The 25215-nt window shown below is 41.4% G+C and overlaps 2 protein-coding genes across 2 annotated transcripts in view; both read left to right on the forward strand.

The window, feature by feature from the left end:
• Positions 1-9064: 9064 nt before the first annotated feature.
• LOC306837687 (uncharacterized protein) lies at positions 9065-12134 on the forward strand (the record flags this gene model as incomplete). The annotated part of the gene is made up of 3 exons (XM_079365431.1): positions 9065-10511; positions 11137-11289; positions 11741-12134. The coding sequence occupies exons 1-3, from the start codon at positions 9082-9084 to the stop codon at positions 12132-12134; spliced, it is 1977 nt and encodes a 658-aa protein (XP_079221557.1). The 5' UTR covers positions 9065-9081.
• Positions 12135-14022: 1888 nt separating this feature from the next.
• LOC306838726 (unconventional myosin-XV-like) overlaps positions 14023-25215 on the forward strand; it is a 28019-nt gene continuing 16826 nt past the window's right edge. The window contains exons 1-27 of the mRNA XM_079367072.1: positions 14023-14424; positions 14809-14891; positions 15049-15112; positions 15296-15405; positions 15625-15699; positions 17172-17262; positions 18144-18247; positions 18449-18512; positions 18596-18709; positions 18819-18980; positions 19248-19361; positions 19442-19500; positions 19993-20116; positions 20285-20380; positions 20759-20890; positions 20972-21097; positions 21374-21451; positions 21636-21793; positions 21906-21951; positions 22066-22190; positions 23032-23149; positions 23237-23412; positions 23690-23774; positions 23911-23964; positions 24472-24553; positions 24728-24858; positions 25022-25117. Coding sequence (XP_079223198.1) covers positions 14035-14424; positions 14809-14891; positions 15049-15112; positions 15296-15405; positions 15625-15699; positions 17172-17262; positions 18144-18247; positions 18449-18512; positions 18596-18709; positions 18819-18980; positions 19248-19361; positions 19442-19500; positions 19993-20116; positions 20285-20380; positions 20759-20890; positions 20972-21097; positions 21374-21451; positions 21636-21793; positions 21906-21951; positions 22066-22190; positions 23032-23149; positions 23237-23412; positions 23690-23774; positions 23911-23964; positions 24472-24553; positions 24728-24858; positions 25022-25117 — 3057 coding nt within the window. The 5' untranslated portion in view covers positions 14023-14034. The remainder of the gene's footprint in view (positions 14425-14808; positions 14892-15048; positions 15113-15295; positions 15406-15624; positions 15700-17171; positions 17263-18143; positions 18248-18448; positions 18513-18595; positions 18710-18818; positions 18981-19247; positions 19362-19441; positions 19501-19992; positions 20117-20284; positions 20381-20758; positions 20891-20971; positions 21098-21373; positions 21452-21635; positions 21794-21905; positions 21952-22065; positions 22191-23031; positions 23150-23236; positions 23413-23689; positions 23775-23910; positions 23965-24471; positions 24554-24727; positions 24859-25021; positions 25118-25215) is intronic.

Genomic DNA, 25215 nt, shown 5'->3' on the forward strand with positions numbered 1-25215 from the left:
ACAGGGTGTTTAATTGAGCTCCTTTTGTAAGAGGCGTTTGTTGCATTCAGTCGACCTGTTTTGTGTTCAACTTCAAAAGGGACATTGTGAAAAATCCACTTTGACAGTTTATTTATTTTATTATTATTATTTATTTGGGTAACCTTTTCTCAGGTTCTGACATCACAAGTTCGATTCTGGTAAGAAAATATCCTCCCCTCCCCTGGTATCTCCAACCATGGACTCCACCTCCAGCCTTGAGCAAAACTTCAGGTCTGCCATTTTATTGTCTCTACAGAGGAGTGATGTCTACTGGGAAAACTCAGGGGGGGTCTCATGACATTAAAGAGACACACACCAAAACTGAGCGTTCTGAGCGAGTTGGTTTCTCCAGGGTCACTAACCTCCTCTGGTGCTTTATTCATGTTATATTTTGACCAAAGCACAGCCCAGATGTTTCATTTAGAGCACAGGGGACTGTTTGAAGAGGTGATAATATGTCCTCTTTAAGCTACATTGTAGTGTTAAAAAGTTCAATATTGTCTCTCACCGCAACAGTGATGATGCATTCTAGTTTTAGCAAGTTTCAGCAATAGTTATGTCTTTTTTTTTTTTTCGCAATAGAGTAGCAGGGATTCTCAATTAACTGTAATTGATAGCAGTGATTATTTAGTTAAAATGCTCAAGAAAAAAGCAAAAAATACGCCATTCCTATTACAGAATACAAACAATTCAGCCTATTTAACATGCATATATTCTACTGTTCTTTATTTGAATATCATAGTAAGAGAGATGTGTTGGGGGGAAAGAAACTCAGGACCATAAACAGAAGAATACACAGGAAACAGAAGCATAGAGACAAACAACTGACAAACTTGGAAAAAAACAAGATTAAATCATGTTGTCACAGTGTGCCTTCTTTTATCCAGTGGGCTGTTTAAGTGTTAAATACATTATAGAAGTTATAGCAGCTGACACACAGTCAGATAAAAAAAAACTGTGATCTACATGATACAGTTTAAAGTATATGTTCTCTATGATACCAGGCTTGTATTCAATCTGTAATGATAAGAACCTTTTCAGTTAATACATTTAATTCTACAGTTTTTTTCTGGCCCATGGTAAAGAAGAGATACCAGCCACTGAAAGAAACTACCTGGAGATTTGTTATTCTCTTCTGCCCTCTTCTGTTTCAGAGTTCCCATTGCATGTAGTGTTTCAACGGAGCTCAAACTCCTGTGAGGCAGTAAGTAGTCTTTTTGAAAAGTCTTTTTGATGTACTTTATTAATCCTGCGAGGGGAAATTCCATTTTTACTGAATCCATGTAACTGAGATGTGTTACACACACGTATACAAACTGGATGCTCTGGACATGTGCTGATGGTAGACAGAGATGTCAGGGTGATGGGCTGCCCACGGATGGCGCTGTTGAGCTGGTGGTGGTGGTGGGGGGGGGGGGACCATCAGAACAGGAAACATCAAAATGTTTCACAAACATGCTCATTAAATATGAAGAAGACCCACTCTCTTATAGACTTCTATATAATCACATATTTAGGTTCAAGAGTTTGTTTGTTAGGATGCCCATTAGCTTCCGGGGGTCCACATGAAAAAAAAAAACATTAACTGGAATCAAAACTCAACTTTTAAAAACCCTATAGTGCACATAAACCATTGAGAAGAGGACATGAGAAAAATTGTTCACAAATCATTACATTTTAGAATATACATTAAACTCATCAATTAGTATGATATAATATCAAACACAGGACAGGTAAACATACATAAACTGACACTACTGACACCTATGTGCATATCTTAATCTGATTCCCAAAGGCGTTTCTTTATTTGCTTTTTATAAATAGATGTTTGTGTTATTTTAGTCAATAACACTGGTAGGATGTTCATGTTTTCATTGCTCTCAATATAAAACTGAACATTGAAGGAAGTTAGTGTTTTTCAAGAGGCTCATTCCACTTCTTTTATACCGTCCACAGATAAAACACAGATTTGATCCTGATTGGGGTTTTTTTAGACTGTTTACAAAGCAGAGCTTGAGCTTCTAGTGTGTTCCTTACTGTAAGTAAGCAAAGATTTCCTGAATAAATAGAATTGTTTTTGAGTAGCATAGTCTATGTTCTTTATTTTATACAAACCTAACAGGCTGGGGATTAACACAACTGCCTATATTTGTATTTCTAATCTCTCAAAAAGCTTTCCTCAAATGTTTGTTCTCCCTACCTCGTGAGCAGCGATGTTTGTCTGTGGGATGAACAGCTCACGGATGCACAATAGAAGATGCGTCAAGACAAAAAAACAATGACCTGCAGCTCACCTATTCATAGATTCACACGCAACTTACATTTCTCCCTTCAAAGACAGCGGGGACATGATTACGCAGCAAACTCTCAGAGAGCCAAACAACACAACATTAATGTAAAAGTAAGTAATTAAAAAAAATTTCTAGCCATGTGGCAAAAAAAAATGCACAAAAACTCTAAAGGAGGCTGCCTCCTATAAAAATTTCATTTGTATAACTTTTCATAATAAATCCACTGTCCTTTAAATTTTGTCCCCAACGAACTCAAGCTTTTAATTCATAATATAATATTCACACAGTCAGAAGTGAAGAGGTCAAAATGCTTCAGCAACACTTGTAGTATGAAGATCAACTTTATTAACATTAGACCAACGTGTTTCAGTTTGTGGTCTTCATAAAGACTAACAGCCTACCAGTGCCCCAGATACTGTGGACGGATTGTCCAATTTGAACCAAAGCTGTGTGCACGGTGTGGAGGAAGCTCATATATATTTGGTGGTCGGAGTTAGGAGTTGGTTATGGGTCCGTTGAGGGAAGTAGTGATTGGAAAAAGCGAGTAGGTCGATGTAAATTAACCAAAATGAACATAAAGAAACGCGTTTGTTGTTGAACAGGAGAGAGGAACAAGAACAAAGATGATTCAGTTCAGCAGATGTTACTACATTAAAAGTTATAAAAGGGAAGTGGCAGAAGTATGCTCTTGTATTTACCCCATCAAACGTGCAGAATAGTCCTAAAAAGAGAAATCCAGTGAGAGTTGATGTTTAAAGTTTCTGGTAGTTTTATTACAAAAAAAAGAAAAGCACAAAAAATGTGCTCTGGTTCTCACGACACTAAAAAACATGTAACGCTCGTCATTACATGTATGCTGACCTGTCTTCCTCCCAAGTGCACTCTGCACACTAACTTGTTGTCTCCTCTCAAGACCTGCAGGGGGCGTGCAAAAAAAGAGTAAGAAATAAAATGAGGAATGAACAATGCAAAAATAAAATAAACTTAATGGGGCTCCTACACAAACAGTTAAAGCTTGACATGTAGAACACATTTAAGGGTAGCACTACACACGTGTGTGTGTGTGTAAGAGAGATTTGTGTGTGTGTGCGTGAGAAGGTCTGATAAGGTTCACCAACATGCATGTCTCACAACCTGTTTTCACCAAAATGGCTTTGAGCGCAAATTGCTTTTTAGGCTCTGACGTTAATGGACGCCAGTGTGGGTGGATGATAAAGTAAAGTGTTATTTGTATAATCCTGCCATTAAGGAACAAAAGACCTGCACCATTGTTTACTTAGACATGGAGGGGGATGAGATAGTGCTGTACACACGCACACACACACACACACACACACACACACACACACACACGCACACAGAGATACATGTACAAGTGTAGCTTGTTTACAAGGAAACCCAATCGCTGCACTACTCATGCATAAACTAATGTAAAGAGAAGTCTTATACCTGACGGTGCTTTCGCTCTCCTCTCACGATTGTACATTTGAACTGTAGATGTACATGTGATCACTGAAGGTAATCACTGAAGCCTCACTGAAGCAACACAGGGTATGTTTACCATTGAAGGCCCATTGTGTTTGTGGACGGGGGTGTGTAATTCAAGGAAAGGTGTGCGTGTGTGTGTGTGTGTGTGTGTGCGCGCGCGCTTGCATGTGCGTGTGTGAGAGTGTGAGTGATTGGGCTGAGACAGGATATAAAACGTAAAGGGAGCTCCAGAGGAGGACTGGGATTCAGAAAGTGATTGGGCTCACATGCTATTTTGTTTAAATATGTGGATATTCTATAAATCAAGATTTGTCACTTAAAGCACAATTAAGGTAAGCGCTGCTCCACCACCACACACTGATTGTATTTTGATTTTAAGATTTAATAATGATGATAAAAAAAATAAAATAAGCCTCCAGGTCTTTAAAGTACAGTTTCCCTGTGCTTTACTTTAGGTGGTCATTTGTTTTATTTTAAAGAGTAACTTAACCCTCAGAACACTTCATTGCTGCTTTGTATGAGTATTAAATAGTGTTGGGGATCAATTCAGGTCCAAGTCTTGACATCTGATTACGCTGTACTTGTATTGAAATATTAATTATAATATATATCGGAAATATTGCCCTCTACTGGTTGAAACCTGGACTGAACTGAATAGGCTGGTATGGTGCTTGTTGACATTTATGGTACAGTCTTTCATCAGAATGGTCACCTAAAGGATAAAAACAGGAGACTGACAACAGAAAGGTTACTAGTAAGGCACTGATGGATTCTGATGTGGAGGCAGCTATATGTGTGAAGCCCTTAAGTCTAAGTCTAAGGGGACAATTAATATATTATGTCATGTCCATTTGTCTCTGGCACTTCATGAATCGTATCAGATCACTCATTAGCAGAGGGGATTTCTTTGTTTTAACACACTGAATTCAATTATTCCAGGTTCAAAGCGTACTACTCGGCCTGAATGTGCACATTCTCTTCCTTCACTCTGCCTTTTCTAAGTAGTCACCCCCAACCTGCAGGGCAGCTGTGTTCTGCACAGGCTTCAGATGATGTGACAGCGGACCATCTTTTTAGAGACTTGAAGTGTTCAAAACAGTTCAACCGAGGCATGCGGCTGGAAAGAGCGCCCTCTCATCACAAAGTTTATCTGTTTATGGAACTCAAATGAAGAATGAAAAAATAAGCCCTTTTTTTCACCTGATTTTGTGGATGGCAGAAGGGATAGTTTATCTCAAAAAAGGCTTGTAAGAAAGGCCAAATAGATCCACTTATTTTTGTGTAAGAAATGTACATCATAAATTTTACATCTCATCTTTGTTAACATCGACTCTGACAAACAGTAGTTGTAGAGACGATGGTATTTTAGCACGAGATAACAGTGGAGTCAGTAGTGACTGATCAAACTGAACCACATGAGACAAAAGGTAGAACAAGCCTTTTTGCATTCACATTTTTTAAGTTGATTGTGGAGAGTTGTAAATATTTATATTTTAAGTGAGGGAATACAGCCATCAATATTGCACTTTTAGAAAATAGTGTGGCTCGCTAAAGAAATAACGCCCATATATCCTCTGTTTAAGTCCTTCGTTTTCGCCTGCCTCACCTCCTGAAAAATGTTGCTTTCACAAGAGAACATGAAAAGTTTAATTGACTTACATTTGAAAGGTTTACATGCATGTTTTTTATCTGTTGTTTAAAGGTGTTTTTAATAACTGGTTTCCAAATTGGGAAACTGCAAATTGTCCACTTGTTTGAAATTCAGCAAGGTCAAAGAAAGCATCTAATTTTCACATTGATACAAAGCGTGTCTGCTCAGCCAAGTGTTGGTGTTTGATCCTCAGTGGCAGGTCTTCATTGCATTTGAAGCTGCAGGCGTCTCCATTGTCAAGGCGTAGAGTAATCTGGCAGCGAAGGTTAAGACCTGAATGGGGCTTAAAGGCTTACAGGAAACCGGAGTCCAGACTCCTCATCCACCTGTCTCACCTTCACTGTTTGAAAAGACGCTCTCTTGCCTGCTGTCACTCAGTCTTGTATTCCAGTCGTCATTTTCCTCCTCATATTTTCCAAATGTAAAGTATGAATATTTGTTGAATGTTTAGCTGTCGAAGCACATGGGTGTGTTGCTGGCCTGCTTTTAATCCCCAATGAATATGCAGTTTTGGAGATGTGTAGCCCTACAGAGTCGACAGATGAGATATAGATGTTGATGTGGAGTTGAGCCTTCATTTAGTGTTGGCATACGATCTTTAATCTGAGATGTGTGTGTCTGTCTCTGTGTGTGTACGTGCACACGCCTGCCCACAGGCATTGAATGAGTGAGCCTGTTGGCGCTGCTATGCTCAGGTGATCTCCTTTATTAGTCGTATGTTGCTGAGTGCGCTCGCTGAAAGGGTGTTGTCATTGATTGGCACATAGATGAGGAGACTCTCTTCATCACTCTCCCTGTCTTTACATCTTCTTTTCTCCTTATATCCACTTTCCTTTTATGTTTTTTCTTCATTATTTGATTATTTCCTCCCAATGACAGTCTGTTACTCTTTCTCTCTTTTCACTTTCACCTCTTGCAAGTCCGTATTCTATTTTCTTGATTTTTTTTTTTATCATTTATGTTCTCAAAAAGTTCTTTTGTCTGCATTTTGTTTTATCCTTAACATAGCGGACGTCCCTCTCCTTTTTCTCTACCTCGTCCATCTCTGTCATCTGTACTCTATTCATTACCAGTTCACCCAGTCAACAGACCACAACAGCCAGACAGCAGATACATATCACACATATCGAATAGATCTCTTTGTGTTTCTTTTCACCTGTTAGGTTAACAACAGCCTTCACTCTGTGTGTGTGCACGCACATGTGCATGTGTGTGAGAGAGGTGAAGATGGGGAACTTGTGAACTTTCCTCAGTGCCCACTCTCTAGCTTAATTCCCTTATCTCAGTCTGCAGTTAGCTGATACCCACTACTGCTGTTGTTGTTATTGCTGTGCAGCATGCAGACATTTTAGAGTTTTGTCATGGTCACTACCCCCAGGGATACGTGATCTAGATTTCTGCTCAGATCTTATCTTGTAGGTCAAGACACCTTTTAGCATTAGCAACTTGCTGGAACTTACCAATCAGTGCTTATCATCAATCAACATTAGGTACTTTAAGGGGGGAAAAGTCCATGTGGGTAAATGTCTGATTAGTTAATCATAGAATAATTGTTATTCTTTAATAAAAAAAACTATTTATTCTGGTTCCCTCTGTCATCTCTGTGGTGTTTGACTGTTAACCCCTGACACTAACCCATATGTATAATGAATTGGTTGTTGAGCTGGCCAGGGAGGGGTTGACCCTTTGTGATATATTTAGAGCGGCCTGCGATTAATGTTTTATCCCTGCTGCGTAGGCAGAACACAGGGCAATCATTAAACATTCATAATTGCCACACAGATGACCTCCTGGAATATCAGTCCGTCATCAATGAATTAACATCAGACCATCATCTTCAATGAGCTGACATCAGATCTTTGTCAATGAATTAATATCAACCATTTATAAAATGCCCTCACACTTCTTACTTGTAAACCAGTGTCATGCAACAGAATGCCTAAACGCCACTAAAGCATCATGAAACAGATTGCGCTTTCAGGGTATCTTGGCGGTTTCAAGATAAATTCCCATAACTCACTGGTTATTTCCTCAGGCTCTAATCTGTGAATTCTTAACGCTGTTATTGGTTTGGTTGGTGGCTAAAGAAGCAAGTTGCTCTATATTAATAGCGTCAATGAGGTGGAGTATGAACAATGACTGGAATAATAGCAGCAACTGACTGTTGATTTTAAAGAGCTTTTAAATCTGAATAACCAAAATAAACCCATGGTGTGTAGTCATGAGTTGAACATTCATGCTGAATTTTGGCACATATTTATTCATGATTTTGTCATAAGCTGTTGAATCCATCCATTATTTACACTGCTTATCCTGTTCAGTTATTGGGTGAATCTCAACTGACATTGGTTGAGAGGTGGGGTACACTCTGGACAGGTTAGGTTAAGACAGGGCTTATACTGTTGAATATGTATGTGGATTGTGGCATCACCCTCAGCCACAGTCCATGCTGCTGCTACTGCTGCTGTGTGGGTTTTGGCTCTGCATGGCTTTGCCTCTCAGACACAGTTTAGCAACAGCTCAGCCAGCTTGCATTATTCATATTGGAGCAAGCCTGCAGATAGGGTTACCCTGAGGCACTACATTAAGGTGCCTTTTGCATGTAAAACTAGGAATACAGTCACTATCATACACATAGATATAAAATGCAGACGCTCATGTGCCTGCAAATGGACTGAGGATATTTAGAGGGCTCAAGTTATGGCAAACGGAATGGATGAAGCCACAGTAACCAGGAGAGTTGCAAAAGGTTGCAGGAGGTCACAAAGGCAAGCTGACGTGGATGTGGGAGGATACAACCACAAATGCAACACATACACCCTTACTCTTAGACAAAGAGGAGGACACCCCTGAAGTCTGAGACTCGCACAGAACTGTGCATGTCGGCTCTCCTCGTTGGGGGGAACCTGCCAATTCTGGCGTGACGGCAGAGATGAGGATTCACCGCTGGACTCAAAGGACGCTATAACAAAAGGAGACACACAAAGGATTATGAGGACTCTGGGAAAACTGGGTATTTTACTCATTGAGTGACCCTGAAAAGTTACTTCCAAATCTATAAATGGGAAGAAGCACAGGAATTAATATTTTTTTGCCGTGGAGAATGAACTTCTGCAACAAACTCATTAAACCAGGTACACCAAATGGGTAAAACTGAGAGACTGTATCCAGTAAGATAATTTTTTTCATTTGTAAAAAATGTTATTCAAGAAGCAGCTCTTTTTTAATCGAGCACTCTTTAATGGATTTCTCTCTGTTTTTGCTCACAGAGGCAACATTGCTTTAGCTGAGGCTTGAAGATGCATTGTAATGAGAGGAAGCACTGATGGCAGAGATTCTGACTTCATTACTAGATCGTATTTGCAAGGACTGTGGTTTCTGTTTGTCTCTGTTTGCATAATAGAACAACTGACTTTGGACAGAGAGTACCACAGTTTGTGTTTCTGGGGTCTCACATGGACATATCAAATGGAGGAAAAAGGAGACAAGATGTAAAAACAATTGGGATCGAGAGGATGTTACTACTACCTGGACCTTTTTGCTCAAGAGTATAGCTTCATATGAACGTTGACACATTTGGAAACTTGTTTTTCTTTACTTTGTTTCAAATGACTTGAGTTAGGAGACACGATGCCACCTAAAAAGGGTGACACAAAATCAGCTGCCAAGAAAGGCAAGTCAGAGGAGCCAAAGAAAGGAGGAAAGGATGATAAGAAGGGAGGAAAGAAAGCAGAGGAGCTACCAGTTAAAGGAAAAGGGAAGGATGATGGGAAGAAGGGAAAGGGAAAGAAACCTGTCAGTGAGTCGGAGGAGGGTTCAGATGAAGAAGAAGAAAAGATGCAGACAGAGGAAGAGGAGGATGAAGCCAGCGAGGAAGAGGTAGCTACTAAGAAGGATAAAGGAAAAGGGAAAGCAGCTCTGAAAGGTGCCTCAAAGGCCATGGCAATGAAGAGTTTTAAGCCTCCTTCCAAAAATGCACAAATGTCTAATGAGCCTCAGATGAAGAAAGGGATGGGTGCAGTGAACTTAAAAAAGATGAGTGATGTCAACATCAAAGGGGCATCCAAGGCTATGATGGGTTTTGCTGCAGAGGGACAGAAGAAAAAGGCAGGTGCAGCAAAAGAAGTAAAGACAGCAGGTGCCAGGCCTCAACTCAAAGGAGCCTCGAAAGCTCTATCAGGTATAACAGGGAAGTCCTCTCCGTTTAGCATGCCTTCTAAACCGCAGACAGAAAAAACGAAACCAAAGAGAAACCTTAAAAGCACCTCTCGTCTCTTCCTACGACTCTCCAAGAAAAAAAAGCCACCTTCTGATGGTAAACCACTTTTGGGCAACAGTAAGCTTTTTGCAGGCTTTGGGGGTAAACAAACTCCTGATAAAAAGCCAGGTCTGTCTGGCTTTGGCATGTTTAATAAAAAAAATGATACTCCAAAAGAAACCAAACCTACTGCAAAGACAATAAATCTATCCAGTTTAGGTGGCAAAGGTAAAATGGCAACAGAGGCAAAGGGACTTGGAGGAAAATTCAAAGGCATGTTCGGGAAAAAGAAAACAGAACCTGGGTTTAAGACTAGGGGCTGGATGTTAGGAAGGATAGCTGCTGCATCTAACTGGTTGACCGGGAAGTTCCTGACTTCTAAGGGCCAGAGCCGACTCGGGGCAAGAGCAGGAGGACGTCACCAAAAGCGTCTGTCATTTGCTAACAGAGACACTAGAGGGAGACAGGCTTATTATTACAATGAAGCTTATGATTATGGTGATGACGAATATGGATATGAAGAAGATTACCAAGACAGATGGAGACCTACAGGCTTACAGAGACAACAAAACACTTATGACCCATATGACCCTTTTGGAGAGGAAATGGACTACTATGATGATGAGTGGGAAGATGAATATGGTTATTATGATGAAGAGGACAATTTTTATTATGATGATGAATTGAACTACTATGATGACATGGATTACTACAGTTACCCCTATGACTTTTACGATGATGATTATGGAAATTACTATCACAATGAAGGGGTCGAGTACTACTATGGTGAAGATGGAATGCTGTATGCAATAGAATCAGAGCCATATGGGTACTACAGTAATACTGTGGATGGATTCAATGAACCCTATGACCCTGAGCTGTATGGTGATTATTTTAACCAAAATATGGGTTATAACTATGGGACATTTGATCCACATGGGATGATAAGTGGGGGTTTTGATGCTGCTCCAGGCATATATAATGACCCAATGCATGGATATACCAACCTTTCTGCTAGTTATTACCCCTATCAACAACCTTTCTTCATGGATGCTGTGCCAGACATTGCTGAGACAGGACAGCAATATGGATTGGAACAGTTTTCTTACCCTCTGACTGAGCCAATTTCTGCTGAGCAGTTCAGGGTTCCCAGGCCCCAGGTCAGACTATTTGGAAAAGATAGATTAGAGGTCCAAACCCTGCCTCCCCCTCCAACTTCTCATTCATATCTCTCCTCCCCAGTGCTTCCTCCACCCTCCCCAGCTCCTATGCTCAACAATCCCGAAGTTGTAGCAAATACAACATTCGAGCAGCACCTTCCCACAGGCCTTCCTGAACAGCTCCATTATCCAAATGTCATGGTCCAACAACAACTCCCAATGCATCATAGACAAATACCCTTCCAAACACCCATGGTCTTTCAACAGGAGAACCTTCGTCTTCCGCAGCCTACTCACCCTCATCCCTCTGTTTCTCACAACTACTTGTCTCAATCTTCCCCACAACTACAAATGGCTCAAACGTATCAACCACTTCTCCAAGATCCACAAATGTTCCAGACAGGGCAAATGTCACCAATGGTACTACCAACACAGCCACAGATGCCTCCACTCATGCAGGCACAGTTGCATTCACCTGTAGTTTCTCCAAGGCCAGCGCAACGAATAAGTCCCCATCCATCTCCATCACTGTCACTGAGACCAGCATCAGCCAGGCCAGTTGCTCCGCATTCACCCCGCCTGTCGCAAAATTACCGGGATATCCAGACAAGCATTCAGTCAGATCCAAATCTCTCCCCTCGCTTTCATAGGAGAGCTCACCAGGCCTCAAGGACAAGCCACAGACAAGGTTTGCTTCATGAAAGGCAGAGACCACCCGGCCCACCTGTTTCACCACCACAGAACAGGAGAGGGGAGTTGGTTAGAACTCAACAATCCATGACTAGTGGAAAGGGCAGATTTGGAATGCACAGGGATCTTTCGACTGTTCGACCTCAGTCTCAATTTTCAAGTCCCTTGGCATCTCCTCAAGGATCAATGAGGAGGAGAGCAAGCCCACCTCCTTCCCCAAGACTCTCTTTCAGACAGCAACCTCCCCCAGAGGCAGTGTCTATGCCTTCAACCAGACCACATTTGGTCAAAGGCAGAAAACCAATTTCGAGGTTAAGAAGTTCCCCTTCTCCCCCACTGTCATTTTCACAAAGACAAAGTCCTACTCTACAAGAGAGATCTCAGTCTCCATCTCAAACCTTTCGCCCCACTTCCCCTCATCGTCCACCCTCACCATCCCCATCACGTATCTCCAGTCGCCCTTTGCCCACTCGGTCCTCTACTCGCAGGTTGAGAGGTGGACCTGTAGGTCGAAGTCATGTGCCCATGGGGGCAGTAAAACCATCCCCAGGGAACCCTTACTTACAAAGACGTAGTAGACATGGGCCCTCTGTCACTCAGCATGTAGCCCCATTTAGATCCTCCATCCATAGTGGCCCAGCCCCTCCCTCTGGTCAGACAGGGGGTGTAGCTGGAAGACCCATTATAGCCCGGACAGGTTCCCGCCCTACAGGGTTAAGGGAGTCTCAGCGAATAGGTCCTTCCCAGGGAGGCTTTCACAGACCTGTAGGTAGGGGGCAGCCACTAGTACATATGCCCAGGAACCAGCCTTCTGTTCAATCTAGGCAGTCAATCAGAGCACCTCCCCCTCTTCCACCTGTATCTCCACAACTGTCTTATAAGCAGAATGGACAGTTTTCTCCACAGCCGTCAATACGTAGACTACAGAGCAGACCTTCATCTCCTCAACCACTGCAGCGTAGATCGCCTCTTCCCTCCCGTACAGCCTCTCCCATGCATCAATTATCTCACCCACCTTCACCTTTAACCAACAGGGCTATTAGTCCTCAAAGTCTAGGGCCAACATCTTTTCAGCATTCAGTACTTCATCCTATCACCCAGTATGACTACACAATGACAGATCCAGGTCCTTCTTCAATGCTTACAAATGCTTTACCAAACCCTCAAATTGTAAGGGCTCCCTTTCTTCCCTCTCCTCTTCCTTCCTCTGTCCCTTACCCCCACAATCCTCATTCTTTCCCTGGACTGAGGTCATCCTCCCCACAATATGAAGTTAACTCATCACCTCTCCCAGAACATGTGCTCCAGAACCCTTATATTCAGAATACCAGCATCACCACACCTTTACAGAAAAGTCCTTCCTCCATACCTGCTTGGCAGGGGCATATATCACCTGATGGACAGGTGAACCAGGAAGCAAGCTCATATGCCACTCCTGCTCTATCAAATGCTCTCATGCAGAACTCCCGCCTGCGGACTGCCTCCTTCTCATCTCCTCTACAACGCAATGCCAACCTTTATACAACAGTCCTCTCACCTCCTCCTGTACCCTCCACCCCTTACTTGTCATCTGCCATACTTAATTCCCAGCTACGCAATGCAAACTTTAATATGCCCCTTCAACAACAAGCCACTTATCGTTTGCCTGATGGTACTCTAGTAACCAGAACAGAGGCCTCACCTGCACCCTCCCATTCCTCACCTATGCTTTCCTCAGCACTGATGAACCCCAGTGTACGTAAAGCTACTTATAGGCTGCCAGATGGAACTTTGGTTACAAGAAATGAGCCAACACCTGAGCCTGTTGCTACTTCCTCTTCAATGCTCACCTCTGCTCTTCTCAATGCTAATTTACGTAAAGCCACTTATAGGCTGCCAGATGGAACTTTGGTTACAAGAAATGAGCCAACACCTGAGCCTGTTGCTACTTCTTCTTCAATGCTAACCTCTGCTCTTCTCAATGCTAATGTACGTACAGCCTCTTATCGGTTGCCAGATGGTTCAATTATTACACATCCAAGAGAGGAGACACAAAATCTTGAGAGTGCAGTTCCATCCCCAGGTCTATCAAGTGCCCTACTGAATGCTAACCTGCGTAAGGCAAAGTTTCAGCTACCTGAAGGATCATCATTGTTTTCAAAAAAACAAACCCAAGCTGCCACTTCTGCACCTTCTGGTCCTCTTCTTTCTGGTGCCATGCTAAACACAGGCCTGCGTGGTGCCTCTTACAAACTCCCGGGTACATCACTACTGAGGCAACCTGGGAACCCTGATACCACTGAGTCACGCTCCCTTGACCTTTCCAATGCTCTACGCAACAAGAACTTACGTTCTGCCACCTATCGTTTGCCAGATGGAACTCTGATGAACCGCTCTCAGCCTTCTACAGCACCTCGCACACTTGACCTATCAAATGCTTTATCAAAAAACCCAAACCTTCGTGAGGCAAAGTATCGTCTCCCCAATAGTAATGTAATGATGAGGCTAGGTGCCCCTAGCACTCCGGCACAACGTTCACTTAATCTCTCTGGGGCCCTCCAGAACCCTAACATCCGAGGGGCCTCTTTTCGTCTACCCTCCTCATATGCTGTTGTGTCACCTCAGGTTCAAGGAGCAAGTCCTGAACAGCACTGGGCACAGGGCCCTGGAATTGAAGGCATGGGACTGCAGCAAGATATGGATGTGTGGGGTTCAGAGAGGGTTCTTCCTCATGGAACAGTGCAGAACCTCAATAAATGGTCCATGTATAGAGATGGGGAGCTGCTGGAACCCCACATCCTGATTGGACAGGGACAAGAAGGGCAGGAACCAGGGGGATGGAATCTCAGCAGGGAGGGGGAACCGCAGGGGCAATGGTTTGACAAGGTAAATTTTTTAAATACAGGACTTACAAGGGGGCACAATAGCTAATGTTGGCAGTGCTGTAAGTCTTCATTTGTATGGTGTAAGCTTAGAGTTGCAGGTGTTATGTTAGTATGGAAGTCTGGCTGAATAAAGGTAAAGTAAATAAAGGGGTTGCAGTTTTCTATCTGACCTGTTGATGGTTTTTGAAAGGATACAATTTTATTAGATGAATGATGACCAGGAATACTTTGGATACAATCCTATCAATCTTTCATTGCAGAATTTATTTTTTAATGTCAGTTTTAGCATAAATTCATTAATGAACATGATAGTTGCAGCCATCCAATATATGTAAAAGTTCAAATTCCTCTTTACTGAGTGTTTATGTGTGTGCTTTTGTTTTAGATGTACTCAATCAGAAGCCTGCCTAACATGGCTCATCGGGAGCAACAAGAAGAAGACGGAGTGGAAGATATGACACAGCTAGAGTAAGAAGAAAATTTACTGACAACTCGGTCTTTTCTCATTGTCAGTTCAAATGCATTTTAATGGGTCTGTAATGATTGGGGAAAAAAATTGACATTCTTTTTAACTTGACATTGAACCCCTGACATTGAATGGTTTTGACATTTTGCTACCATCTAGGGAAATGCATGAAGGGGCTGTTCTGCTAAACCTGAGGAAGAGATCTGAGCGGGAGCTTATTTATGTAAATATCTGAGCAGAAATACCATACAACACATTGCACACAACCACAATATCACTGAAAATATCTTGAAGCATATTATTGTTCATTTCAGATCTTTTATTCTGTTGTATTTTGTAATGGAACATTTTTGTGTTTGTCTGATTTTCTTCTCTTCAACCTTTTTTTATGAATTTAATATTTCAGACATACATAGGTAGCATTTTGGTGTCTGTGAACCCTTATAAGATGTACAACATCTATGGGACGGACATGGTGCTGCTGTACAAGGGTCGTGCACTGGGAGAGAACCCTCCGTAAGTTTTGTTAAACAGTTGGGAAAGAGAAAATGAAAACATGTAAAATAAAGACTAGAACCCTTAATTTATTAGTTAAATCACAAAAGGACAGATCAATTTGTAAAAATGAATTTTAACTATCCTTTAAATAATTACTTACTTATAACCATGTTTTTATTTGTTTGTGTTTGTTCACTAGATATATAGTAGTTGATGCTATTTCTCTTACTCTTTCAGGCACTTGTTTGCCATAGCAAACGCTGCTTATTCCAAAATGATGGATGCCAAACACAACCAGGTCATAATAATCAGGTAGGGGACCTAGTCTTGACAAATCTCTTAAATCCTCTCTGATTTCAGACGTTTAATCAATCTTCAAAGTCTGTAAAATGTATCGAAAACTTTTTTTTTGACAAAATTCTATTGATACTGTGCACCTACTTTTTCAAAAACTTCAAGCATTGTACAGCAAAATCCTTTCACGTCATTTGTAATGTCCCAACGTTTTATAAGAGTTTGACCTTGGTGAACACAGTGTCCATGAAGCTTCTTGGACTGTCAGGTTTCCAATTCCAGTACCATTAGTGTTTGTAAATTCATGAGTGTCTGTCTGTGGTTTTCTTGAGACAGGGCCATCCTTCACTCCTCTCACTTCATCTATTTGTCACAAGCCCTCACTCTGTCAAAACTGATCTCCTGAAGAAGCAACACACAGAGAAAAGCACTGAATCTCATATCCAAAGCAGGAGTTCAAAGAAAAACTTCTGTTGACATATATTGTAACAAACTGTCACAATCAACACTTAATTCATTCAATCTGGTTCTTGTGCACTGTTTTATTTAACACTTCAGATTTATTTGTTTTATTTCTGTGTCAAATGAAACAAAGCATTTTGAGGTAAGAAAAAAAATGTAAACAGAACATAGAGCATGCATTATCACAAGGGTATATGCATAAAACAAATCAAATACATAAAAAGCTCACACACATGCACACACTCACACACACTTGGAACACTCAGGCCATATTTGGAAGGAGACACCTGAAAGGAAAGCCCAGCCAGGTCTGGGCCAGAAGCAGATTCTGTTTCAGGCGTGTGTGTGCGTGTGTGGGGGTGTGTGGGTGTGGGTGTTTAAGTGCACCATTTTGGTGTGTGAGTCAGTGAGTGCATGTAACGGGGTAACTCAGTTCTTGTGTGTAGTGACCAGTAATAGTTAGATTTTAGGCAAACCAGCCTGTGTGAGACACACACACACACACACACACACACACATTTCCTTTGCCCATCTTTGGCCAAGCTTGGAAAGTGGGGGTATTCAGCACTGAATGTTGGCAATGCTGAAGCACAGTGTGTGTGGTACTGGAACTGAACCCTTATCTAATGCAAGCCTACTCTCAAATCACTTAGTCAATTAAGTGAAAACAGTCCACGAGATCCAGTAGGAAGGTGAGAAGGATCAAATAATGGAGGTGCTCCCTTTCCTCTCTTGGATAATCTAAGTAATTAAAAAAAAACTATGTACTATGTGAGGTACTCAAAGTATGATGAAGACTTTTGACTTTGCTTGCAAGTGAGAGGATTTTTAACTTCTTAAGCTTTTAGAAAATGTATCAAGACATCCATACATCCTGCCAAACACTAGTTGAGTTTATTTAAGGATAAATGTAAAAATGTGCTGATTTTCTGTCATTGTTTCAGAAATGAAACTTACATGATGCGTCGCAAATGAATTATAATGATGGGTATGGTGTCTGCAATTGATTGTGTTACTCTGTGTTTCAGTGGGGAGAGTGGATCAGGAAAAACAGAAGCCACCAAACTAGTCCTTCGCTACTTAGCAGCAATACACTACACAAGCAATATTTCACAGCAGGTACACATAAACAGCTACACACTTAGACACTGTTCCTTTCCTAAAAGTTTACTAATGCTGTTGTGTGTCTTTTTTCCATGTCTTTGCGTGTCTGCTGGTTTTCTCTGGTGCAGATTGAGGTAGTGGGGTTTCTTGCATGACTTGTGTTCAAAATGTTAAAAACTCGAACTTATATTGCCATATGAGCATGGTGCTGTGTTTTGCTGTGTTGTGTGAGAGTATTTTATTTGAGATAGGTGGCATTTTCTTTTAGATTTCATAGCTCAGGATGTAAGTTAACTCATTTCTAAGCTACAGTATGTGCTTGGTGTTTTTAAAAATTGAGGAACATGTTTTAAATCTCCATTGTTGTCAACTTGTTTGAGCATATTTGCAGTGATTAGGGCTCGACCGATACAGGATTTTTGGGCACAGATACTGATATCAGTATTCGGGAGACAAAAAAGTTTGAAACCAAAATGTCAACCAGCTCTGTCTTAGATGTATGTTTGATCTGTAGTGATTGAAAGATAGATATAGATGTATTTATTGCGTTGATCCTTAAAATGCAGCTATCATACACAAGATGGTCACTCAACTGGAAAGTAACTGTGCATTTATGTGCATCATAGCTTGACACTTTGAAGAGTAATGATTCTTGTCGATGTAGCACACTCTGCTGGTGAAAGAAAACTGCTAGTGTAACCCACTCAAACTTTAATGAATGATCTTGTAATATTTGCTCATATCTGCAATAAAATTAGCCGATACCGCTAGTCACTAGATATGCTAATATCGGCCGATATTATTGGTTGGCCAATTTATCGGTCGGGCTCCAGCAATAAGAGTATTTGTAAGATGATGAAGGTGTTTGATTTATTGTGTGCTTGGATGCTCAATAGATACTTGAGGCAGCTCCCCTGCTGGAATCTTTTGGAAATGCCAAAACTGTTCGGAATGACAATTCCAGTCGCTTCGGAAAATACATAGAGGTCTATCTGGAGGAGTGAGTATGAAATAAATGCAAAAAACGTCCACAAACTGTGACCATATCACCCTATTAACACTACCCAGAAGGGATTTTTACTCATTTGTATCAATTCAAGGCTTTTTATTTATTGTTTTACTTCTGCTATTTTCTGCTGTGTTCATACTTTATTATTTTGTAATTTCTTATCATGTAATAATATGTGATTTCTTTGTCCAGTGGTGTGATCAGTGGTGCCATAACCTCTCAGTATCTGCTGGAAAAGTCGCGGATTGTCTTCCAGGTGCAAACACACACACAAGATACCTTTTTGATTCTATCCTACTCTGTATGTGCAATTGATTTCATTTTTGGATGCCCATTTAGGCCAAAGACGAGAGGAACTATCACATCTTCTACGAGATGTTGGCAGGTCTTCCTGCACAGCAGAGGCAGGCTTTCTACCTACAGGAAGCTGAGACCTACTATTACCTCAACCAGGTAGGAGACAGAAGTGCAGCACAGTCATCGCTCTCATGTGTAGATATGAATCGCATTTTGAAGTTTCCTCTTCAGTCCAATCATGCTCTGTCTTTTTCTCGACACTCAGGGAGGGGATTGTGGGATAACAGGGAAAAATGATGCAGAGGACTTCCTGCGTCTGCGTGCTGCCATGGAGATCCTTCACTTCACCCCTGAAGACCAGTCAGCCATCTTCAGAGTTCTTTCTTCCATACTGCACCTGGGCAATGTCTACTTTCAGAGATATGAGGTTGTGATTTCAAGTTTATGTCAAATGTTTTCTTTGTGATTTTTTGGTTTATCTTTCTACTCATTCGGAGACAGTTCTGTATTCTTTGAATGTCACATTAGCGCATTTATAGATCATATTTGCCTGATTAAATTTTTTTAAATCACCAAATATTTAGTATAATAACTAAATTAAGAGAATTCACAGAAAAGGGCACAGTGATATTAGAAGCAGATTTGGAAGCTTATTCAGATGTTTAGTTTCTCATGTCCCTCTGTTGCACTACAGGCTGATGGCCAGGAGGTGGCATCAGTGGTGAGCGCTCAGGAGATCAGGGTGGTGGCAGAGCTGCTGCAGATCTCCCCAGAAGGACTGCAGAAAGCCATCACCTACAAAGTCACAGTCAGTATCAAAGTGAGTTGGAGTTAGTGTTCCCCTCGATACTGCAACTGTGCATTTAAACTGTTCTGTGTTCTCTATAGGAGACAATGAGGGACAAAATCTACACACCGCTGACTGTGGAGAGTGCAGTTGATGCCAGGTGAGGGAAGGTGCTAGCGTTTTACTATTATATCAAGGGCTGTCAAAAAAAAACAAATGTAGTTTTACACAACATGGGCACTTGTCTTATTATTTCTAATGCCTGTAAAAACTGGCTTAAGGTAGCTGACAAATGAGGCGACCAACAGCCCGCTGCAGAAACATTTTCATCAGCAAAGATTTACTGTGAGTGATTTGTTGGACTATTAGAGAGAGAGAGTCGTCCACAGTGGGTAAACAAACTGAAATGTCATCACTGGAGCTTTAAAATGTGTTAATTTGACCATGAAGTCCTCGTAGAACCATGTGGTGACTGAAGGATGTATGATTTTTAGATTAATATCGTTTGTGGAAAAATGTGAAACTTGTGTTTAACTTAATGTTTTGACGTTTATGTTATAGCTTCTTTAATGTGCATAAAACATTTTTACTGCTGTAGCTGTTCAAGTTTGTGTTCCTGTTATTTACCATTGTTTCTTTCTTTGATCCTTAGAGATGCTGTTGCCAAGATCCTTTATTCGCTGCTCTTCCACTGGTTAACAGAGAGGATCAACGCTCAGGTGTACCCCCGCCAACACACCATCTCCATTTCCATCCTGGACATTTATGGATTTGAGGTAAACTTCCTCTTTGTGTAGTAATCCTCTTATACAGAGGATGACAGCAACAGAGCATCTTTTCAAAGGCTAATTACATTTTTATGCATGTAGATGAGACTTAAAGAATCACCGGATGTGTGTACACAGTGTATTTATACAGTGTGTGTGTGTGTCTGTGTGTGTTAGGATCTGGCCTTCAACAGCTTTGAGCAGCTTTGCATTAATTATGCCAACGAGTATCTTCAGTTCTTCTTCAACAAGATCATCTTCAGGGAAGAACAGGTATGATACCCCAGACACTATTTTCCCATACACGAAATGCGCAACAAATATTTTAGCACGCTAATAAGCAAAAAAGAACACTAAAAAATGACACAGAACTTATTAGAAGAATGAGCTAAAGGTACGGTATGTAAGATATCTACTGATTTAAATCATAAACTGATCTTACCATAGATCATCAGACACTAGCTTCAGTGTCACGACACGCCAACCTGCCTGCACGTCGACTCTGAGGAGGTGGTCGGGGTGCAGTACCCATTTTAAACTCTAGGTGTCAGAGTTTCATATTGCTCGTTTAATGAATTGACAGTTCGTTGACTGAAAGATGTGAAATATGTATATTTCTAAGAAATTGTATTGCGTGTGATCCCAATTCAGGAGGAGTACAGCCGGGAACAGATCCCCTGGCAGGACATCCCATTCAGTGACAACCAGCCCTGTATTGACCTCATTGCTGCAAAGCCTCATGGGATACTGAGGATTCTGGATGATCAGAGCTGTTTCCCACAGGTGAGAAAGGAGTAAGATAAGCCCACACCCACAGAACAAATATTTGTACATGTCACTTTGAGTTTTCTCTTTTGTTGCCAGGCGACAGACCACACTTTCCTCCAAAAGTGTCACTATCACCATGGCAACAACAACCTGTATCAGAAGCCAAAGATGCCCATCCCAGAGTTCACCATAAAGCACTTTGCTGGACGAGTAACCTACCAGGTAGACGATGATGACCGCACAACTTTATTCTAGTCTGTTAGTTTGTGAGATGTGATATGATTATAGATAGATGCAGAAAAGTTACAATCACAGAGCTCCTAGCATAGCATCAGCTTTCTGTGACAGTTAAATGAACGGTCCAATAAGACATGAGCATTATGATGGTTAATGTATTGCCAGTGCATACAAAACAGTTAAAGTCATGTGATCCCTGAAGTGCTGATCACAGAGCTTTTCATGACTAAAAAAAGTGAATTTGTAATGTTTCTCATGCAGGTGTACAAGTTCCTGGATAAGAACTATGACCAAGTGCGCCAGGATGTCCTGGACTTGTTTGTGCAGAGCAAGAACAAGGTGAGGAGTAGAGATGCATAGATGACACATTCTTTGTTCAATCCTATTTCCTGTTTTATTTTCAAGGTTTGCCATTTCTGTTTTTTGCTGATTTTCTTTGTGTAACTTTTCTGAATGGAAGTTCAATGTCATGTTCTTTGTAAGACACAGATGTGAATTTGTGTGTGTTTTTGTATGAATCTAGATGGTGTCAAATCTCTTCCTGGTCCAAGCAGAGGTCATAGGTCAGCAGAGAGGTGGTCACATGAGAAAGAGTAGCACAGTCACAAGAAAATACCAAGCTCCCACCGTCAGCAACAAGTTCCAACAGTCTCTGCTGGAGCTGGTGGAGAAGATGGAGAGGTAAAACGGAGGGAAGTGTAGTATATGCATTTATTACTGATAATATATTGTCTGTGTTAGAGATTAATAACAGCTTGTTATTGACATTATTTCTTTTATTTTTCCATTTCAGGTGCAACCCCTTTTTTGTGCGCTGTATTAAGCCAAATAATATGAAGGTGAATTATTAAACATTCTGCATTTTCACGATGAAGTCTCGTTTTACAGTTGGTTATGATGTGAAAAAAATTTTTGTTTTTTTTATTTGTACTTCCATGTTATTCTGCATTCAGCTACCAGGAGTGTTTGAGGGCGAGCTGGTCAGCAACCAGCTGAGACACTCGGGGATCCTCGAGACCATCAGGATCCGTAGGGAGGGATATCCTGTCAGAATGCCATTCTACGTTTTTCTGTTCAGGTAACACCAGCGGTGTTTACTGGAGCGTTTATATATAGGATTCATTTACCAGCAGCCAGCATACATACACCAGCTTTGGGACTGTCCTTGGAAAATGAATGTCCATCTTATCCTTTTCAGCTGTTGAGGAGCCAAGTAGTGACTTTACAAAGACCTGTAATTGTTGACTTCCTTTTAATTTGTCACCAATCTACATCTACATGTAATACCACCTTTTTTATAATGTTTTCACTGGTAGAAAGAAGTTGCCATCGCTCCAATAGAATCATTGGCAGTCACTAAATTACCACGTCTGAATGTAGGCGGAAAGTGCCATGTGTAGCATGTGGATTATCTTAACGTCACATAATTTAATAATGATCTTATCACTCTTGTATGCTTGGAGATTTTTATTTTGGCGGCTGTGGATCAGTGGTGGAGTCGCTTGTCTCTCAAGTGGAAGACTGGGCGTTAAGTACCCAGCTCCTGCAGTCACATGTCCTGAGACAAGACACTTAACCCTGAGTGCTCCCACTGCTTCAGCGTCAACCTATAAATGTGCATGAGTGGGGTTAATTAATACTTGTGGCCACTTCACATGGCAGCCTCAGCCATCAGTGAGTGAACGAGTGTGAACAAGCAGGTGGTAAAGTGCAGTCAGACGACTTGAAAAGTGCCATACAAGCTCAAGTCCATTTACCATTTACCATTACTGTCATCGCTCAAACAGATTGTCAGTGAAATGGGAGGACTATACTTCAAGGCCATTGCAGTAAAGCGCTTAAGCAGAAGTGTTATTTAAAAGGTGAATGTGCAAAACGATCAAAATCTGTTGTAAGCTTGTGAACGTGCATCATCCCAGGTACAAATCCCTCGTGGGGTTACGAGAGCCTCCAGCTGCGAATGGAGAGAACTGTGTGATAATGCTCAGTAAGCTGTGTCCTCTGAGACCAGGAGTCTACCATGTTGGAGTCACAAAGGTGAGCCCCCCCCCCCCAACACAAATTTGTTGTACAGTGTCATTGAATATCTCAATGTAAAATGATGTATTCATGTGTGAATGGCAGCTTTTTCTAAAAGAGGACATCTACCAGTTGTTGGAGTGTAAACGTGAGCGCACTCGTCAGCTGGCTGCCCTCACCCTGCAGCGGTACACTCGCATGTTCTTCATCCGAAAACGCTTTGTGGAATTCCGCAACAAGATCATCCGTCTGCAGGCGCAGTGCCGAGGCTTCCTCACAAGGTCTCTGCTGCTGCTGGTTTCAGAACAATCACTTAAAAGATTGGTTTTCAATAAATCTGAGGGAAACTTTTTCTTTGTAACCTTTGATGCACGTTACCTAATAAACAACATAATATCCTGAATGGAAAATACTTCAAAACTGACTGCATCATATGTCGCCAATGAAAAAAACAAAACAATGTTATGACAGAATGTTGCATCATGACAATTGGTACAGAACTTTTTTTTTTGTTGTTCAGGATTTCATGATTTTCTGTTTTCTCCTTTTGCCCTCTAGGAAGCGCTATGTAAAAATGAGGGAGAGTCTGGTTCGATTCCGCTCTCTGGTCCACATGTATGTCAACCGCAAGCAATACATCAAGGTAGCGTCTACATGATGTCTGCTGCTCATAAATGAGATAGACAACACTTGTTGTCCAGTTTAGTGCTTTGTCTAAAATCTTAACTCAGAGCTGAGGTAAATCCATTCAGTGTTTGATTTCTTTGGTCTGTCTGCAGATGAAGTTTGAGGCCCAGAGGAAAGCTGAAGAGGAGAGGAAGAGGAGAGAAATAGTAAGATGGTGGCTTTATACAACATCAAAAACGTACCCATCGACTTGTTGTCACTGAGCAGCTGAAATTGAACTAAACAAAAGAAGCGTGGGCCCGAATAAGAAGGATGAGCACTCAGTGAAGAACTCCCTCAAATACCGATAAATACTGTGCAGCCTCATACTAATGCTTTTGGTGTTTGTCATTACCTATTTTCTTGAAGGAAGAGAGAAGGATTTAACTAGATATCTCCTGTGCCCCTTCTTACTCCCCACTGACACAATGTGTCATTATCCAAATCAACCTGACAACTCCTTAACTGTCAAATGCAAACTGTCCACCCACTCCCAGTTCTCCCAGTAATGACAGTTGATTTGCTATGAACCTCCTGCTATGACACACACTTCCCCTCTGGTTTCTTCTGCTTCTAAATCTGCATACAGTACCATAGTTTCCCCATCTGCGTTCTCTCAGGGCACTGTCAATTTGATAATGATTTAAAAAAAAACAACAACAACAATGTTTCAGGAGCTGACCAGGCGGGAGGTGGTGAACGTCACACACTTGGTGATTCCTGCTGAGCTGGGAACATTACTGCAGATAGCAGGAGGTCTGTAAACAAACATCTTAAGTCCACATTAGTGTGCGCACACATTATCGAGGAACCAAACAGTTGAACGTTTTGTAAAGTGTCTCACCTGGATGTCTGAGCGATATCAGCGGATAAATAAACCATCCACACAAACAAGCTTTTAAACGACTCTGCCCTCGTCTCCTTCTTTAGCCAGGAGGGAGCTACACTCAGACTGTTTGGCTCTGCTTCAAGCTCCTCACATCCAAGAGGAAGCTCAGCTCACTCTGCCTCTGGACATCAACAACTACCTTTTCTACCGCTACGTACAGATCCACTTCAGGGTGAGACAGTCAAAAGTGATAACGAGCTCGTGAGCTTCTTCTATGTCATTTTATCTTTTTAAATATGCACTAAAAACACAAAGTGCAAACATGTGCTTACTTAGGGTTAGGGTGTGCTTCCTTCATCACTGTATTTCTTCTGTTTGTTTGTTTGTTTATGTAGGAGCCAAAGTTGGGAATGTTAATGGCACCTTTAGAGTCGCCTCTGACCCGTGTGGAAGAGGACCTGAGGGAGGAAGCTCTGGAGCTCTTCAACATGGCAGGATGACTTTTTAAAAAAAATGCTTTTAGTCGTTGATAGTTGAGCTCACATTAATCATAAACCAGTTTTTCTGATTCTGATCATGAGGCATCCAT

Source organism: Symphodus melops, assembly GCF_947650265.1.
Source record: "Symphodus melops genome assembly, chromosome: 17".
Taxonomy (NCBI): domain Eukaryota; kingdom Metazoa; phylum Chordata; class Actinopteri; order Labriformes; family Labridae; genus Symphodus; species Symphodus melops.